General features: G+C 38.9%; 2 protein-coding genes across 4 annotated transcripts; both read right to left on the reverse strand.

Annotated features, from left to right (window-relative positions):
• Positions 1 to 2,753: 2,753 nt before the first annotated feature.
• LOC102288551 (transcription factor Sox-14) lies at positions 2,754 to 6,862 on the reverse strand. 3 transcript variants are annotated; one of them, XM_042222309.1, is made up of 5 exons: positions 6,378 to 6,861; positions 6,145 to 6,279; positions 4,786 to 5,025; positions 4,480 to 4,684; positions 2,754 to 3,471 (listed from the first exon to the last, which is right to left on the reverse strand). In XM_042222309.1, exons 1-5 carry the CDS (start codon positions 6,571 to 6,573, stop codon positions 3,231 to 3,233), a joined length of 1,017 nt encoding a protein of 338 aa, XP_042078243.1. In that variant the 5' UTR covers positions 6,574 to 6,861; the 3' UTR covers positions 2,754 to 3,230. The 3 variants fall into 3 exon arrangements, with proteins under 3 accessions (XP_042078243.1, XP_005926391.1, XP_005926392.1); XM_005926329.3 differs by having other exon boundaries at positions 4,408 to 4,684; positions 6,378 to 6,859; XM_005926330.3 differs by lacking the exon at positions 4,786 to 5,025 and having other exon boundaries at positions 4,408 to 4,684; positions 6,378 to 6,862.
• Positions 6,863 to 8,314: 1,452 nt separating this feature from the next.
• Positions 8,315 to 19,227, reverse strand: LOC102313653 (clathrin interactor 1). Its single transcript, XM_005926325.3, has 12 exons — positions 18,975 to 19,227; positions 16,467 to 16,571; positions 16,253 to 16,349; positions 15,752 to 15,860; positions 15,327 to 15,503; positions 14,775 to 14,943; positions 14,265 to 14,481; positions 14,099 to 14,180; positions 13,947 to 14,024; positions 11,971 to 12,293; positions 11,618 to 11,801; positions 8,315 to 10,588 (listed from the first exon to the last, which is right to left on the reverse strand). The coding sequence occupies exons 1-12, from the start codon at positions 19,013 to 19,015 to the stop codon at positions 10,188 to 10,190; spliced, it is 1,983 nt and encodes a 660-aa protein (XP_005926387.1). The 5' UTR covers positions 19,016 to 19,227; the 3' UTR covers positions 8,315 to 10,187.
• Between the last annotated feature and the right edge of the window lie 763 nt (positions 19,228 to 19,990).

Consider the following 19,990-nt stretch of genomic DNA (forward strand, 5'->3'; position numbering starts at 1 on the left):
CTGTCACATATGCTAAGCCTAATTACACAATGATTGCCTGAGCCTGTTCTTGTTAAATGATGAAAAACTCAAAGGCACTTTTGGGCAGTGGATCTGTGTGAAATCAGCAACTTGCAAAACTAAATCAAAATGTGTGCTATTGATTCTAAAAATAGAAATCACAATAAAGTTCAACATTTACTAAAACCGCCATTCAATCATCCGAGAATCTTTACTCATGAAATTATAACGGTTAGATGAATTTATATGCAGTGATTTACTGATCAATGATAAAAGGGGAGATTTATGCAATAACGAAGACTGTCATGAAAAGTATTTGGCATCTGATCTCCTGTAACCTGCAGAGCTAAGCTGTTTTACCAGCTCTGCTCTCTGATTTTTCTTTTTTCTTTTATGAAAAAACATAAGTTGTCAAAGTTATTTGTTTGCAAATGTATTTCAGAAATATCGACATACTTTTTTTAATCAGCAGAAACTTTATGTCAGTAGTGCAAAATCCTGCACTGATCTGACCTAATTTCTTCCTCATCCTGATTCCTGACCTGGGAAGGGAGAGAAATATTTGTTTTTGTTTGTCTTCTTGTTTTATTTAATTCCTTGTGGGATTTGGATCCAACACGTAAAGTATGTATATTATGCACACACACAAACACACACACATTTCTTGTATTCTTGAATAAAGACATTGATTTGACACATTTAATTAGCAGCCAATTGTTTTTATTGTTCAATTATTAATAAAAAAGAAAAGGTGGGGGTGGGGGGGGATGTAAAGAAGAGCGTAAAGTTGGAAAATTAAGCTGGAACAGAGGTGGGGGAAGAAGAGATGGCATCGACAGTAGTGAAAGAAGGAGTGTTCTTCCTCCAGAAGAAGCGGAAGCGTTTTTTCTTTTTCTCCAGCTGCTTTTCCACGAGCACCTTTTTCTCGAGGATGAGGATTTTCAACTCCTCGATTGTTTCTGTGTTTTGCTTCTGCAGCTTATTGAGAATGTAGAATGTAGACCAATAGTACTTTAAGGTTGGTCAGGTTCTTGACAGGTTGTTGTCATACCTAAAGGGTAAAAGTTTTTATGTTTCAATTAGTAATTTTAGAGCTGCAGAATGAAACCAGGTGTTCCTCAAGGGTCAATTCTGGGTCCAGTACTCTTTACACATCCCAAACCAGACAGGAAAAATGGATGCCCCTCCTTGATCCTGCTTCTGCTGGAGGTTTCTTCCTGTTAGAAGGGAGTTTTTCTTTCTTACTGTTGCAAAGTGCTTGCTCATGGAGGGGTCATCTGATTGTTGTGGTTTTCTGTGTATTATTGTAGGTTCTTGACCTTATAATATAGAGCACCTTGAAGCAAATGCTTTTTTGAATTCGGTGCCTCAAGGCACTTTCAAAAACTGTGAAATCATATAAAACAATATATAAATCAGGTTATGACTATTCCTCTATTTGCAGGATCACCCGAATCATCAGTGGGCCTTACACACACACACACACACACACACACACACACACACACACACACACACACACACACACAGAAACTTTACCATATTTCTGCAATACTGAAACCACTTCACAGGCTCTCAATGTAGAATTATCTTTAAAATACTTCTATTACTTCATGAAGCAGCTTTCAGTGGTTTGGCTCCCCTCACAACATCTCTAATTTGATCATTGTCTATAACCTGATTAGACTTCTCAGGCTATTGGGTGCAGAGCTTTTACAGTTTTTTACAGACGCTAGGACACATTTCTCAATACTTAGGTCACTTTTGCAAAACTCCTCACACAGTGAGCACAACAGAAGTCTATGTGGGCTAAACTGAGGATCAGTTATCATTGTTTTGGCACAAAATGCATTCAATGACTAAATCTCTCAAATTTCATGAATTATTTTCTCACTCAGACACAACAACTGCCAAAAATCTTTGTACGTACAGGACATTTTGCATGTACTTACATACTGTTTTCAAAACTGTTAAACTAATGGCCAAAACAATAACACAATGCAAAACTGAATAAGACAGCAAAATCCAACAGCAATATTTTATTGAAACATATTTTAAATCTAAAAATGCAGTTTAACCAGCCACAGCTGATTCTCATTGTAGATGAACATCTACACAGGTGTCACTCCTTCAATTTTTCAACTCCTTCAATTCTGGCAGCCAGAAGATTCTTTCCTAGGTGTATTGCCCTAGATGACATAAGATGTGATGTGGATGGGAACCTGTGGCCAAATGGAGAAGACTGAGCAGATTAGCATTACTATTGTATGTGTATCAGTGGATGGTGTGTATACAAATTCTTGTATTTTGGGATTACTTAGTGCAAAAAAATAAAAATACATAAACAAATATTAACGAATTCTGCATGATGTCTGATTCATTCCAGTAACATATATTGAAATTATAAACAGAGATGTGTCCTTGTTTTACACAAGAAAACACTGTGTAATGCTACATGTTGTTAGTGTTTTTTAGGTCATTGTTTTGTGGGTGACAAAGTGTGTTTGTCGGCTGTCAACCTTTGCTAGTGTTCTGGAAGAATGAGTTTATTTGAGACCTGAATGAAGTGTTTTGGTAGTTGTAGTGCATTTTGAATGTGAAATGAACTGCTTTGCCAAGCTGAAGGTCAGTTAGGAGAATTGTGTGAAGAGTTTTGCAAAAGTGACCTAAGTATTGTGAAATGTGTCCTAGCGGCTGTAAAAAACTGTAACTGTTTCCAGAATCACATCCAGGTATGCCAAGAGGGATTTCAGTTATTGTGGTCCCATTCCTTGGAACAAGCTGCCTGACCTGAGGTCCATTATAACAGCTGTGTGTTTATGTGTGACCGTTAAGATTATTCTTTTGTAAAGTGGTTTTACTTTTATTATTTGGAATGCCTTAAGACATTGTAGTTTTTATCTTCTATGTTAAGCACATTGAGCTTTCATGTAATGAAATAGGTATATAATGAAATGTTTCAAGAAGAATTGCTGATTTACTAATTGCAGCAGATTACACTGCTGTTTGAAGCATGTGTGCAGTCAACATCATTCATTCTGTGTTTCTGCTGTTAGTTTACATCAGTAGCAATAAAAAAAAGCACAATTTCTTTTTGTGTTGTGGAGTGCTCTAAATACATGACAACAGCTAAACAAAAAGTAGAATAAAAATGAATAAACTATTAATATGCGAAAAATGTATATTTGATTTGCTCAAATGCAAATCAGCCAGTGTGTGCTGAACATCTCCTAGAACAGTCCAACCACGTCGATTTCCCCCTCAGATTTGTTCGCCTCGTTTCTGTTTGAAGACAGCTGCTGATTGGTGAGGATGCTGGGCTGTGTGTAGCTCTCTAATGTGAATGAACCACTGAGGATTTTCTCAGTGCTGTTAGGCTGCTGCGCTGTTTCCCTGCTGAGGAAGGCTGGAACAATCTGGCCTGTCTGCGGGTGAATGCAGTGGTGAGCCCTCCCTTCTTCCATGGAGCTCCTTGGATTTGGACATATAGAGAAAAGCCATACATAACGACATGGAAAGGTAATTATTAGAAAATGTGACAGTGAAATAAAATGTCCAGTAACTGCCAACTATGAGAATCTTTACATTCTGTTAAAGCTCTAATATTACATTTATGCACCATCTATTGCCCAAAGAGCCCTGACCTGTCCAGAGCAATGATAACGGACCTGCTGGGTGACCTGGGGTGTCTGGATGAGTAACACTAACTGCAGCTTGTTTGCGAGCAGCTTTTGCACACACTACCATTGTCTCTTACTAGGATGGTAAAAGTGGTGACTGGTTTGGGTGAGGGTGCTCGATCAGGTTGGGCTATGGGGAGTTGCTACATGTCAAAACTACATTCAGACGGATGCAAGGGATCAAACTTCATCTGTCCGTGCGTCTTTTGTTGTGGCTGCTTGGTGTAACACTAATGTACAATATGTTGATTAAAAATAAATTAATTGCCTGACATAAGAACTCCTGACTGATATAAGACTTAATCAAGTCGAAACCCTATAGTGCTGAAAAATGAAGGCAAAAAAATGCATTTCCTTTAGTGGTAACTAGGGGTTGCTTCCAAAAGCAAGTTGATGGCCATAGACAGCCATGTTAAAATATCCAACTAAGCGACATTAAAAAGCATATTTACAGCCTCATAGAAAAACTGGCTTATGATCTAAGGATCGATTTGTGGGAACATTTTGATAACTCAGGATACAGGAGTTAGCGGCATGGTCGCTTTGATTGACAGGCCTGCTGCCATGATTAACGATTTCCACGTGTCTCAATAAACGGTGTCACTGAATTGGACTTCTCTGTGACGTTTATGCTGTTGGTGTATTGCCGCAAGATTAATGTGTTCGTGAGTTATGTAGTGCTTAAAAGTCTGAGTTTTCTGTGTCATGAAAGTGGCTGTCTCTTTACCTGGCTAAATCAATATGGTAACTCAGACTGGACACATAGGGGACAGGTAGTAGGTAGTAGGGATTATAGTACACTTTGTAGGAGACAGCGGGTGCCGAAGATATGATGGGGACCGGGCACGTGGGCTGAACTGAACACAGTGTTGTCTTTTCTTGTGGGAAAAAGGGGGGAAAACTAGACTGGTGCTGCCCCCTGTCCTGTGTAGCTTCCTGTCCTGTGTATTTCACTGGGGTGAAATATTCTCTGTGCTTCCTCTTTCTGGGTTGATACCCGTAATCTGGCATGATGAAACAAAGACAAGTGTTAATGGAAAACAGATCCACTTTTACTCTGCAATAAATGTTTACAATCAGGTAGTCTAGGGTTTTTGCTTCATACCAGGAAATTGGTGACTATGGATGTTTTTCAGTTTATGAGCCACTTGAAAGTAGGGCTCCTTCTGTTCCTTGCTAAGCTTGGACCACTCCAACCCGAGCTGAATGCTAATGTTTTTAAAACTGCCTCTTGTCATGGTTTTCTGCAGGACCTTGCGGTGTATGCGAGTCCACACCATGAAAGCATTCAGTGGCCGTTTAATGTGTCCAGTTGCGTCTCTGCCAGTCTGCATTTGCTTTATGTCTGTGGGAGACATAAACGTTGTGTAACTATATTACTGGCAATTTTTGTTAATTTTCTCTTGAATTTTTTATAAATATTTTTAGAATGGTTTTTTTTAACCTTTAAACACACTCCCAATAGAGTAAAAGCATACCTGGATAGAAAAACACACAGTCAAACACTTTAATTGATGGACTGGCCTCCCTACACCCGCTTCGGATGTTCACTAGCACCCAGATGTCAGTATTATTGAAGCAGTGTAGGATCATTTGACAGAGAACTAAACAGGCAGCCAACATCCAAAGAGGGCCTTTGGATGTCCATCAAGATGCCTGAACTATTCCCAAAGACTACTTAAAGAAATTATATGAAAAGCTTGGCTATGAGAGTTCAGGCTGTGTTGCAGAATAAAGGTGGTCATACCAAATATTGACTTTTAAGCTCACTGAAATTGTACAAACTCAGTTTTTCCCTTATGTAGTTCCATGTATGTCTGCACGTTTCAATAAATTGCTGCACCTAATTTCCTTTTTTCTGGCAAAATATAATAAAAATGAGGGATGACTAAAGACGTTTGCATCATACTGTAATAACATGCAGAAAGGCCAGGAGTTTGTGATTTTGATTTCATAAATGATTCCTGTTTTCACTTAAAAAGTTAAGATCTTGAAATTCTTCCATACATACCGTTACTTTTCACCTAGTATATCATAATTGAGGTTAATTCCTTGTTGGGTTGTTAATATAGATTCTACCTACCACTATACTTATAGTGACATTTACATTAATGAATCAATAATTATGATCCAACAATATCATGGACATGGGTCTGTATAATAAATGGTGGTACTTTTACTTTAGATAGTTCAAGTACATTCTGATACTAAAACAGTTTGTATTATTACTTAGTACTTGTATTATTACTGTTTGTAGTATTAGTAATACTTTCACTTAAAAGTTATAAATACTTGTTTCACTACTTTTTAAAACAGTTATTCATTTTTTTTATTCATAAGAAGACACGCAATACCTTGTGCTGGTCCATCACATTGAAAAAGTCCTGAAAACACTCCTGCATACACGTTTATTTAATACAAATACGATTTAGCAGGCTATGTTAACAGCTACTACGTATGATACCTTCCTCTGTTGGTTGGATGGTAAAACAGACAGCCGGAATATCATCTCCCTGTGTGGGCGAGGTTCGGGCGAAGTGGTCGGGTTCCTCCTTCAAATATCCACCAACTCCACAACCCTGAAACATCCCATTGTTACCTGAAAAGGGATCATTCGTTCACCACCTTTTCTAACCTAGCCCCGTCATAATTTTGGATACTCATTTGGAGGTGGATACTTTTTCTCTCGTAACTTACCTGTTTCAACTGAGGCCAAACTGGTCTTGTTTCTGGGAGTAGTTGGCCCGCTGATCCCGCTCTGGTGTCCCTCTTTTTTGACTGGACAATCCCGAAAGGTCTCTTGACCCGGGCTGACACTTAGCCACGGGTGTTTAGAACTACCTTCTTCAGCCTCTTCTTCCTCTTGTTTTATCCTTTTGGAGTTGGTTTCCATTGTGAGACTGTTGTAGCGATTATTTTGGAAGTCTCTGTGTGTTGTGCGTGTTTTTTAATTGCGTGTGAACGAATTCAAAACCGTTAGTTGCCAAACGGGGACGTTACGCAGCGCGAGATCTGAACGTTGAATGCTAATGTGTTTGTAAAATGGGTTTTAAGAGTTTTACAGAGAAAGATGATGCGATAATTAAAAATAGCTACTTTTACACCATTCTGCAAGTTATAAGGTTAAAAACTATTTCAAACATGTCTGGAAATGTACAGAACTATGAAAAAGTCTCGAGTCTCGAGGGACCCTTGATTCCTTTATTTGTTTAATTTTCAGGAAAATTGGAAACAGGTGTAACGAATTACTGCAACATGTGCTAACATGCATGGAAATACCGTTTTAAGGGGGGGGAAACAGAGTTTGTACAATTTTAATGAGCTTCAAAGTGAATATTTGGACCGAGCACCTTTATTCTTTGTTACAGACTGAACTCTCTTTTCCGAACTTCTTGAAGGAAATTCAAAAGGCTTCTTTGGATGTTGACTGGCTTTTGTTCTGTTCTCTGTCCATGTGATCCCACACCGTTTCAGTAATGTTGAGGTCTGGGCTCTGGGGAGGCCAATTTATGACTGATATTGCTCTATTATGTTTTTTTCTATTCAGATATGCTTTTACTGCAGGGACAGTGTTTGAGATCAAAGTCATGTTAAAAAATGTAGTGGTTGCCAATCAGATGCTTTACAGATTGTTAGGTGGACCTAAATCTGATGGTACATTTCTGTGTTCATAATTCCCTCAATTCCCTCCTTTCTCTGTACATATTGATGATTTGGACATCAAATTTTAAATTTTGATTCAACACACCATAACGCCTTGAGGCGACTTTTGTTGTGATTTGGCGCTATATAAATAAAATTGAATTGAAATCTTTTCTTATAGCACTATGTAAGAACCAGTTCACTTACCACTGAAACCATTTCTGATGAGGCTTCAGTGAACAGTAGACAGATCAATGAAATCCATCTCTGTGGATATGGTTCTGTCTGAGGTTTTTACTGGATTTTATTAGGCACAACATTTCTTTGGTTCCCAACTTTTCCTCAAATCTTAAGAACTCACCGTTTACCATACTGAGGTATGCCAAGTTGTTGGTTTTTAGCTCTTTGGGAATCACCTTGTTGGTGCAAAAAAACAAAAAACATTCTATGTCTGTCAAACTGTTATTGTCCGTATTTTTTTGTCACTTGTCCTTTGCTAAGCTGTCTGCTATGCATAGACACTGGTTCATTTCTTGAGTTAGTTGCCTTTTTATGCTTGAATGATTCATGGGTCAGTGTTCCAAAGTTTTAGAATGATCTGCCCTTGCACGTTAGGCAGGCCTCTTCTCTTTCTGAGCTTAAAACTCCTCTTAAGACACATTTATTTGCTAAAGCCTTTGGCTGTCTTTTAAGGGGTTGACTCAATTTGACCTTTTTAAAAAAACAAAAACAAACAAAAAAAAACAACAACAACAACAAAACAACTCTGGTTTTATGTTAAAGTGCTTTATGAATAAAGATGGTATGGTAGTGTTTACTGGCTTAACAAAAACAAAACATAAAAAGCTCAAGAAAAAACAAAACTACTGCTGAAGACTGCTCAAGTTCACCAATGTCCCCCATAGATACCAAATCTAAATACCAAAAATGCGTTTTTAAAAAGACAAAGAGAAACTAGCCTATAATAAGTACACAAAGAAGGAAACTCTCGGTTCATGTTGTCATTTAATTTATTGTTGAATGAATTACAGAAAATATAGGGTACAATCAAATTAAATGAGCTGTACTGAGAAAAAAAATAAAATAAAATCATGATTTCAGTTAACTAAATTACATCATCAGTAGCTCTCCCATATGAACATAAAATTACAACTAATAAAATATTAAACTAATAGCTATGGTGTTATCCTTTTAAGAGTAACAAAATAAAGATTTGGTCTTTTGGAGTGCAGTGCCTCAAAAACATGACAAGAGGTTCTGCTGAGCTGTGTCTGCACATCAAACAGAAAACTACACGCACGCACACACACACACACACCTCTCACACAAACTCCACTCAAGATCCCCAAACCTTCCATAACCATTTATGATAACTAAGCAGATGAAGTATCAAAAGGTGAGGCCAGATTTTTTCTTAGCAACCAAGAGACCCCCACCTCCAAGTGAAGTGTGAGTTGACAAAAATACTTTCTAAATAAATGTAGGCAGGCAGCCGTCTCAAAAAATTCAGCATTGTCTCACTCAAACAAAAATGTTGCAGATTGTGTTTTCAGTTTTGTAAATATTGGCCCCGCCCTTTCCCGCAATCAATACATACAATACATATATGGTGTCCATACGCAAAGCAGAAGAGACCTAACAGAAATATGTAGAAAGAAATGACACAATCACAAGGAGGTCTAAGGGAAAATAGGAGTGGAAAATACTCTGAATAAAATACTGACAGCCTTTTAATGAGGCTTGTAGATGTCAGATGCACCTACAATAAAATATAAATACAGGGCAAGTGCCACTTTTAACAGTAACTGACTGTTATGAACTTTAAATTTCCTCCGAGTATTTTACAGTAGATATATTAGTTTATGTTGTCTTTTGAAGGGCATGTTATTCACATACTGAGCATCCATTATAGAGAAAAGCTACAAGCCTGATAAAAAGAGAAAAAGCATGAAAGCAATTAATCCACACTCATATGGCTCAAGAATAAGTATAAGCATCAAGTGGTACCTCAACATGTTCAGGTTTCTACCCTTTGATGGACGAGATTAAGAATTGTCTACACTCCAGAGGTACAAGTGCCTCTCTTCTGCAGACGAGTGCAGGTACTGATGCACAAAGAAATAAAAAAAATAAAGACTGCTGCAGCTGTCAAAAAAAAAATTGTGTGTTTTTTTTTTAAACAACTTCTGTTACATAACACTGTAATATTCGCTTCTTTAACCTGTTGAAATCTGGGCTGGTTCTCAAGTCACTGAGGCAGGATTAGCAGTGCGCTCACACAGCGTCAGTGTGAAAGAGATGAAGGAAAAATGTATCTCTTGGCATGATGGAACAGATTCTATTCTGCTACTGAATTTGGTTGAAACCACACAGAACATGATTTCACAGGTATAAAAAGTTAAGGCAGTAATGCCATTTTTATTGGAGTCCACTGCAGTGATTAATTTCTCTGAGCAGATACAGATGGAAGGATTTTGCAGTGTTTCTGTACTGAAGAGAGATACACCGTGAATAATACTGTATATGAAACCGTTAAAGACGAAGACTTTACCCCCTACAAGGAGGTAATGACTAGAGGCTTTGTGATGACACCTTCTCTCCATTTCCGAGAATTTCATACATCTAATTACCACTGGATGAGGAGCACCAGTGGGTGCTTTCCCCTGCGTCCCCCTGTATCAGCAGACTGGGGTGACGAATGATTACTTCACCAAAGGAAGCAGAAGCAGAAAAAGAGACTCATGCAAGGTTGTCTTCGAGTACAGCAGTCCTTTCATAATTCACTCCCTCATCAAGTCAGTCATGCACACCCGCACACAACTCTCTCTCACTCAAACACACACATACGCACACAAACACAAACCTTTATTTCCCAAAACTGCCAAAGTTAGCAAAGGCATCTTGTTTGGGTGGAACCACAGCTGGGGTGATGGAGTGTGGTAGGCCCATCCCTACTGCTGGAACTCCCATTCCAGCCATACTGCCCATCATCACCGGAGCAGACATGCCCATATTCATGTTCATGTTCATTCCCATCATGCTTTGGTTTACAGGAATCCCACCCTGTAAACCTGCGGTCATTGAAGCTGGCATACCTGTGGCCAGGGAGCCAGGCATGCCAGTTGTCATTGTTGCAGGCATGCCCATTGTCATGGGGTTGCCTACCATCATGGGATTAGCTGGTGGTCTTATTGATGCCGCATGGGGCGGAGAGCTGAGGTTCAGTCCTCCGAAGTTCTGGGCCAACAGGTTGACGGGAGGCACGCCTACATGGACACATATGGAGAGTTACTCAATATTCTCTGCTGTACAACTTATAAAGTATTATAACATCTAATAACTGGATCATTAGATGGCCCATTCTAAACAATATACATTACAGCACAAAAGCTTAGGGCAGTTGGCAGAAAATTAAACATCCCTACATACAGAGTAACAATTATTTTCAGCAACAAGGACGACACCTGCAACAGATCCTTGTCTCACAGAGCCATGCTGTCAGTATCACAGGGATAATGAGGAGACAGAAGCAACTATGACACATTCCTGAAGATATCCAGAACAATAACAGCCAGCATCAAAGTAATGTGAGGTCACTCAAAGGTTAATGAAGCCCAGTTAGGAAGCCTTGAGCTGAGCGTTTCAATGGTTGCCATCTTTGTGTTTTACACCAAATGGGATGAGCACAGCGTGGATCTGACTGAAGACTTACACTATCTGAGTAATAATTTGATTGGTAAGTTGTTAGACTATGAGCATACCTGGGATAAACTGCCTTTCTGACTCTTAGAATGACAAACAACATAAGACAGTTACATGAGGCTTCATGTTTTATTCTGGATGAACCGAAACTATCGACTAAGCCCATAAAGTCATCAGAAATTAGGTTTACTGAGCTCACAGAGTGAGGGAGCTGAGGGCTTTTCCTCCCATTGACTGCTCTAGAACTAAAAGTCAAACCCTGCTGGCCATTAAAAAGAATGCAGACAATTTCTAACCCTTAAAGCCACATCCATCTTTCATACCATCAACAGGAGCAACCTCTCTGGAACGCCAAGTACTTTCAATAAATGAGTGCAAGTCTATGGACGAACACCAACTTTATAATGTTCTGTTTATTGCACATTAACTCTTCATGCAGGGGATTATTATTTAAAAACATCTTCACTTTCCTTAAACTTTTCTACAGTATTGAATATCCAAAAGGTCTTTTGACTTTGCCATTACACTAAATCTGTAATGTGCATAAATTAAAATCCTTATTTGTTTCCTCCTACTGTGTAATACACACATACCTTGTTGCTGGATGATATTGTTGAGTGTGGGTGGCGTCTTAGTGGGGTTGAAGCCTGCTGAAAGGAAGTCCAAGCTGATGTTGACAGAGGGGTCAGACCAGGTTGACCCTAATGTTCCCTGACCTCCAACGCCAACCTTCTGCTGTTGTCCTATGGGTGGCTGAGATGACATGGCTCCCAAACTCTGAAAAACAAATAAAAATGTTTTCTTTACACAATACAAAAATAAATATAGTGATATGTATAATAATTGAAAATGTACATTCTCAACTGAAGTGCCCCCCCCCCAATTTTTATTTATTTATTTATTTTATTTCATGAGAAAAATGAGACCACCTTGTTACTGCACCTACCTGTTGAGAACGAGAGAGGGGCATGGTGGGTAAACCACCAGAAGCACCGGGTGTCACCCCTCCCAGAGAGAACGTCAGGCTCTGAGAGGCACTAAGTGTTGTATGTGGACTGGTTATTTGATTGTTAACTCCACTCATCAGGTCCAAAAGCTCAGCAGAAGGTGGAATAGAGGTGGTACTGGAGGTCGGGGCTGTGGGTGACTGAACGCTGCCAAACAAGTCAGCGACAGGTTGGGAGGGACCAGAACTAGATGATGCTGGAGGACTGGCAGAGAAGGCATTCCAGTCCCCAAATTCTCCATTTCCATTGGATGATGCAGCAGCTGCCAATTGGATGGCAAAGGTACGTTTAGTTGTAACATATTGACAGGAGCTGCTCCACTCCTTTACTGCATCCTTCTTTAAAAATGTATTACTAAATATACATTCTCAAAAAAAGAAAAAAGTCTACATAAAAGTATAGTCCAAAGTTTACATCCACTCAAGGGCACAAATATCACAGTAATTTTGGGCTTATAATGATTTCTTTGACAGTCCCTTTTTCCAGGGTGAAATGATTGTTCAGCATAAATGTTAAATGACTGCTGAAACGCCAGGGTCACTGTCCACAGTGAAGCGAGTTTTACCTCGCAATGGGCAGTGGCTGTTAACTAAGAAAAAAGCCCCTGCTCCAAAATCGACACCTTCAAGCTCAAGTGAAATTTCCAGCTGCCTACATGACCAAGCCAAAAGCCTAGAAAAAGGTTTTATGGACACGAAGTACAGATTGGCCATAACAGAAAGAGTTATGTTTGGAGGAGTAAACGTTAGGCTTTCAGACCCAAGAACACTGTACCAACTGTTAAGCATGGTGGTCGTAGCATCATGCTCTGGGGCTGTTTGGGTGGTACATTGCAAAAACTGAACTAAGAGAGGAGGACTACCTGCAAATTCTTCAACTTCACCTCAAATCCATAGATGGATGGTTAAAACATAGACACAGTTGGTTGTTCCAACAAGACAATGATCCCAAACCAAATGTGGGAATTAATGAAGTACAAATACTTCCTTACCGCCCTTAAGTGGAATTTTCAGGTATCCATACTTTACTTGAGTATTTGTTTTTCTGACAAATGTTTACTTTTATACCAACTTTGCATTATTCAAACATTGCATGAAAATACTGGGTAGTTTTGTGCAGGATAAATAAGTTAGCCTGCAGCAAGCTTATAGCTTGTACCTGTGGTGAATTCTAAGTTGCACTGGTGCACAGTGGCTACGGTGCGGATGTCGGTATTCGGCTACATAAAGCATAATAGATCAATCTACATTTAAGCTGTACAAGCTTCAATTAATTCACTGAATACCAACTGTATATGGTCTAGTTAAAAGATAATCCATAGTATAGTGTCACAGTAGGAAATGAAAAGCCGCCGAGTTAGCATATGAGACATTTGCTTACATATTGTTAAATTCAGTTTTGTAAATCCACAAAGAGCAGCAGGTGAGCTGATCACAGCCTGCAAACTTTAAAAAAAAAAAAAAATACATAATTAAATATGTAAATAAATCCAGTAAATAAATAATTTACTAGAGCTCACAACAAAAATTGAGTTGTGATTCTTTTTGCCATGCTAAGTGACTACAACAGATCTTAGTGTTCCCCCACCTCCTGAATCCCACAACTGTACTCGTTTTTCTGTTTAGGTGTATGAGTTGGGGTGTATGGATATATTTGTGCATATAACTTTTGACCCTGTTTATATTAGAGAAAATTCTAAATTAATTTAACTCGTGCACCCAGCTCCTGTTTTTTTTCCAGTCATTAAAGATGATTGGTGTAAAATAATTTCACCCTGGAAAAAGAACAGTTCAAAGAACAAGAAAAATAAATAAAAATAAAAAAAATTACCAAGACATTTATGCCTATGATAAGTGGTAGTAAACGTCAAGTGTATTATTCTACAGTATGAAGCCAGCACTAAAATAAGGTTTACCGGTGGAGGTCGGGAGGCTGGCAGAAGCTGCAGGAGATGAGAAGTCTGCAAAACCACCAATGAGGTTTGAACTGCCACCTGGAGAGATCAACACAAAAACTGACTCATACAAAGTTCTAGAAAAAAAAGTGACAAAAGCAGTTTTCATTTACCTGTTGTAGTGCTCTGATTGGATAAAGGGTCGATCACAAGCAGGTCAGCCAGGCCACTGCTGGAAGACTGCCTGCTTGATGGCTAGAGAGAATGCAGGAGGAAAGTGTCCACATGTGCAAGTACACTGAAACTCTAACACATCTGGTAAGGAGCATGTGCAAATACCTTCTCCTCTGGGCTCTTGTCTCCAGTATAGTTGGCTGCAGCACCCAGGTCCAGGGTCTTGTTGGTTGCTGCCACGGTGCGCTTCCGTGTGGTGGTGGTGGTGGTTTCAGTTGCTTGTGTGATCTGAATGCTCTTTGTTGTGACTGTTTCCTCCTCATCCTTGAACTCGAGTGCTTCCTGCCTACCGTTTCTTGATGCTCGGTCCTCCTCATTGTCACTATGGCAACCACAAGAAGGATGTATAAGCGCTCAGGAGATTTTTCTTTGGTTTCGTTGTTATTGTGCTATAACTGTATGTCGGTGCACATTATTGGTTGGATGAGTAATCCAGGTCCCGGTGGTTTAAACATTAAACCATTTGATGTTCAATGTGTGGGTGACCATGCATTCATTTTTGTTTATTTATTATGAGCACTCAGTTGGCTACTGTGATAACATCTTCTGCAGCTTAAACCCCGCAATCATGCACAGATCAGTTTTCATTATTATTATTCCAGAATGCATGTTTACCTAATTCTGTCAGGCGAGTCATCTCGTTCCTTCTTCCTGAACTTGTTCAGAGTGTCATCAATGGTGCTGCCAATCTTATCACTGATCTCTCCGAGCTTCTCACTAAAAGGGAAAGATCCTCTGCTTTTATCCCAGTCTTCATCCCACTTATTCCGATCCAACTCATTAGCTGAAGGGAAAGATGACAGAACTGGAGATGATTCAGTTTCATACGAATCAAACAAAGGATGAACAGTCTTTGGTACCACTAGTATAAACCTAACTGCACATGCATAGTATCTATACTATTTATATGAGATATAGAAGTAGATAGGTGTATAGTATCTACCTAATCAATAAAAGACAAACTCAAATACAAGTTAATGAATTAATTAACAGCAATAAAAAAAAAAAAAATTAAAAAAACATAATACAGGTAACACTGGTTTAACATTTTCATAAATAAAATAAAATCAAGTCTACTGTGCTTTGTACAATCTCCTTACAAATTTTTGGATGGGGAAAGTTATGTTATTAGTTGGGCTGTCAAAGAAAACCCAGCACATTACTTACAGTTCTTAAAGCTGCCCCCTCCTCCGCCCATACTGTCAGAGGAGACGCCAATGTATTTATCCTTGTTCTTCTTGGCCTTCTTCCTCTCTTCTCTTAATCTGTCATCATCCTGGATGAACTCCACCATCTCCTTCACCTTTTGACGCACATTAATACCCTGATCTTTACCATTCTCATCTGGACACAGAAGACACATGCAACACAGAAATGAAAACAAGACAATTACCTGGACAGCTGTGACATTTATTATCAACAGTACTTTGAGCAACACTGTAACCTTTCTTCCAGAGTCAGCCACCCGGGTCAATGTCTTGGAAGCTAAATGCTAGATTTCTTTTAGACATAACCACATCACAGCTCAAATTCACAGAACATTAAGAAGACTTTGGACCACAAAGAACAATTAAATTCATTTAGACACACACCAATGAAGTGGTAGTTTTCTAGAGATCTCAGGTCGTAAATGTGTTCTCTGGCACTGGTGACGACCCTTTCAGAGCCATTCCTGATCAGGTAGGCCAGCAGCAGTAAGGCCTGGTAAAAAAAAAAAAGAAAAAAAAAAAAGAGAGATAAAAGTAAGCGAAAACAGGATGAAAATTTTATTTTTTCTTAAATAAAAATTAAGAGTCAGATTTGGTTGATGTTAGTGAGAAATAATGTTTCCTAAAAATGCTCAAATTCAGAGTGTGTTAAAGTTCCCTTTCCTCTTTCTAAAAATCTTAAACACAAACTAATCTCCACAGCTGCGTGACTGAGGCTTAAGTTCATTTTCTTCATATGAAGTCTGACAGCAGACAGTGTTCAAAAATATAAGTAAACCAGTATGTCAGATTTAAAACAAACAAACAAACAAAAAAAAACACCTATAGGACATGAGACCAAAATTGCCTCAGTCAGGTTTGTACACAACAATAATCCAACAGTACCTTGTAGACTCGTCTCCAGTTCTTTTTGTTGTCCTTCAGCATCCTGGTCCACAGCATGTTCATCACCTCTGGGAACTGCTCATACATGAAGGTAGATCTACAAATACAAAAAACAATAAACAGCATTAAAAAGCTTAGAAACCAAATGCAGGCAAGTCATTTACACAGATTACACTACACATACGCTCACTCTCTGAGTGAATACATGACCTACTTGGCTATTTCTCCCATTAGTTGTCCAGAGGGTCCCCAGGGGTCATCATTGGTGGCCTCTCTCACCTTGGACTCGATTTCTGAGTAGTTCATCACCACATTGGTGCTGTTGACACAAATATATGGCACATCATCTTCATGAGCAATTGATAAATCATCATTTTCAAGCACAGGTGAATCAACAAAAAGAAACAAGAACAACAAATTAAATGGCTAAAGTCATGCATATATTCATGCAGGATACAAGAGAGTTAAATAGAATGAAACAAATGTTTCTCTGATAACAAGAATCCCAGTTCACTGAATAATGAATGAACTTTGTAAAAGCCTGACTGCTGCACTTCAGATTCTCGAGACAAAAAGGGAGATGTGGGAAAGTAAAGTTTGTGTGTATGTGTGTGTGTGTGTGTGTGTGTGTGTGTAGAAGAAAAAAAAAAAAAGGCAAAACAATGCCTGTTTCCTGCCCTCTTTGTATTTCAGGGCTCACCTGCTGCTGTGGTTGTTTGAACTGTTGTGCTTGTGTGCATGTGTGTATGTTGCATTTTTAATGGACACAGCTTGGTTTTGCAAATAAACACAGACAAAGAACATCAGCTTAAAGCACCACTCATTCTCTTCCTTATCATAGTCTTTATTTCCTGCTTCCTGATCTTCAACACTCTTATCGCTTCTCGATTCCTAAGCAGCTGGTTGTTTTCTCTTCTTCTTCTTCTTTTTTTTTTAACCTTTCCTCTATCTCTGCCTTCATAGCTCAGCCACTTTCCCAGCTAGAGGAAGATTCAGCTGTAATATTGTCAGTAGATGCGATACAGACAGACAGCAAGAGTTATAGGTCACCCTGACTTTTAAAAGGAAAGCCACAACTGCCAGCTCTATTGAGGCAGATCAATAAAGGCCATTCACTATGCCCAGCCAGGTACAACCAACAGCTGGTGGGAGCTGTTGTCCATCTCTCCATCTAAAGCTCTGCTGAGATTTCTGCCTAGGCTGCTTCTTTATATCTGCTCTTCTTAAAATCTTCTTAAAAATTTGAATTATCCAGATGCCACTTTGGCCTTGACATTTAGCTCCTTTTGTATAATTTTTAATCTTATGAGACAATTTTTTGACAATTGTATTTACTTTATTTAGGCTGGTTTATTATAGGTTCTGTTTAGATCTGCGATCCATCTCAAATCACTGTGGGCCTTCAGCTTGACCACAGATTTACCTCCAATTTTATCATCTACTGTTTGGAGATAATAATGGTTGAATGTGAAATCTTACCTTCACATTTGAAAGACTTTTGAAATATGTCTTGTAAAGTATAATAGTCAACCCAATCCACCATGTTTTTCTTCCCTCACTTTGAAATTAGTATTTACCAACAAATATATCAAAAACTATTAAATATAAACAGCTGAAGTTTTCACTATCTTACCATAAAATAACGGATCAGGATAATTTTTTTTGGGATGGATATATAAAAGATATCCAAGTATTGGCTAATTAAGATATAAAGACAAAATTCGAAATTTAAGCCAAATTAGCGGTGGTTGAGCAGAAAATGTTCTGAAAATATGATGATTTGAGAATAAGCCAAAGATGAATGAAAGGACCTTTTCAAAAAAGTTGGTTTACTCTCTGACCTACATAATCTCAGTAAACTTGAAACTCAATTTTCGTTTACAGATTTGAGGCAGTGTGGGTAACTCGCTAAAGCTAACCCAGTTTCTCTGTGAGACCTGAGGTGACAGGAAGCTGTTGTTCTTGCAGTGCAGAGACTGTACACATTATGCAGCACATTGTGCATACAACAATAGACACCACAAAGAAGCATGCGTAATCTACTGTTCAAACAGTACAATGTGGCAGGCTGCAGCACCAGCATTAGGTCCTGGATCATGTCGTTTTAGTGGCTAACAAGCTTTGTTGTTTGGACTACGGGGACATGGGCCTCCTCAGACTGATGTAGCTTCTCGAGGCAATGGAAAAATTTACTGCCCACATACATTTATTCGACCAGTTACATGCCCATGATTACTGCTTAGCTTTCTCTATATATTATATTGAATCATGAAGGCCCATTAAGGATAGCGGGCACTACTGTAGGGTGGGACAGGGCGTGATTCTGCAGCAGCACGCATAGAAACATTCATAACATACCCGACCTGGGCTTAGCGATGCTAGCAAAATTAGCTAATAGGATAGCATTTTCTCTGGATGCGAGACAAATACATCTCTGGTTTATAGCACCGCGCTTTTCCCCTCCTGACTTTAGTTATTTTTAAGCAACGTGGGTAGAGACAGAGCTTTAAAAAAGAAACAACAAAAAAAAACACATCTATATTTAAAGCATCAATGTTAGAGATTGGCAGCTAGCCAGCTAGTCGACGCTAACAGCTGAGGGCTACCGCCGTGACGTCACAGCACTAAAAGCTGCTGATGCTGCCCGGCTCGAGCCGCCCGGCTAACCGCTTAGCTCAGAAGCCACTTAGCGGTTTAGCTCCACCTGCTCATCGGTACTCACGCTTTGTCCACCAGCTCTCTGACTTTCCACATGTTCAGCATCTCCGCGCACAGCTGCGGGCTTCGCCGCCTCGATACTACGTCGCCCCCGTGTCTCTACACCCCCCCGCCGCGAGCCAGAGGTGGGTGTCCGGTTACCGACGACACGCTTCCCCCCCAGTCACTCCTCGATCAGCTCCGGTTGTAAGCGACCGCTGCAGTTATAACGGACCGGCCCCAGTTGCTACGGAAACGTCGTTCTCTGTCGACGTCACCGGCGCGTCGGGATCCACGCATCGCTTGCGGATTGAATCACGTGCTTTTTATGTCAAACGAGAACGGAAGACTCGTTTTATTTGTTTGCTTTTGTTTTTCTGCATATAGTAAACAGACAGTGCCTTGCTATAGGACACTTCAGCCTGGGGATGTTTGGCCTGTGCGGGATAATTCGGGTTTAGCTGATGGTATAAATAATGTATTTCTCATTTATTCGTATTTTCATATGTTAAACGGCATTTTTATATAAGTAAAAACGAGTCAAGTATTTTTTTTATTAGTAAGTAATTTATTCAAAATTGTGTATTCCTTTTTGATGAAAAAACACAAAAATATTCAGTTATTTAATGTCTTATGAATTATATCTTTATAAGTAAGAGAACTATATGTATAATAACACATATATTATATACTATCTATAACTATATAGATGTAAAGTTTTACCACTTTGTATTTCATATATACTGTTAAACAAAATAAGAAAATAGATGACTATACTGTTATTGTGGTCACTTTAATATAAATTCAGTTTTTACTTTTCTGAATTTTACATATTTTTAGTTTACCTTGTTATAGAATAGAATAGAATAGAATAGAATAGAATAGAATGCTATTATTTGTCATTGTACCTGTGTTCAGTGAAATTTGGAGTATCTCTGTGAGCAGTGCATACAGTTAAAATGAAAATAAATAAATAACTAAAATATAAAAATGAGAAAAAAATGCATGCACAATACACACCAGAATTACAAGAACTATACA

This window comes from Haplochromis burtoni, unplaced genomic scaffold, assembly GCF_018398535.1.
Source record: "Haplochromis burtoni strain Fernald_Lab_line unplaced genomic scaffold, NCSU_Asbu1 Contig_83, whole genome shotgun sequence".
In the NCBI taxonomy this organism is placed as follows: Eukaryota; Metazoa; Chordata; class Actinopteri; order Cichliformes; family Cichlidae; genus Haplochromis; species Haplochromis burtoni.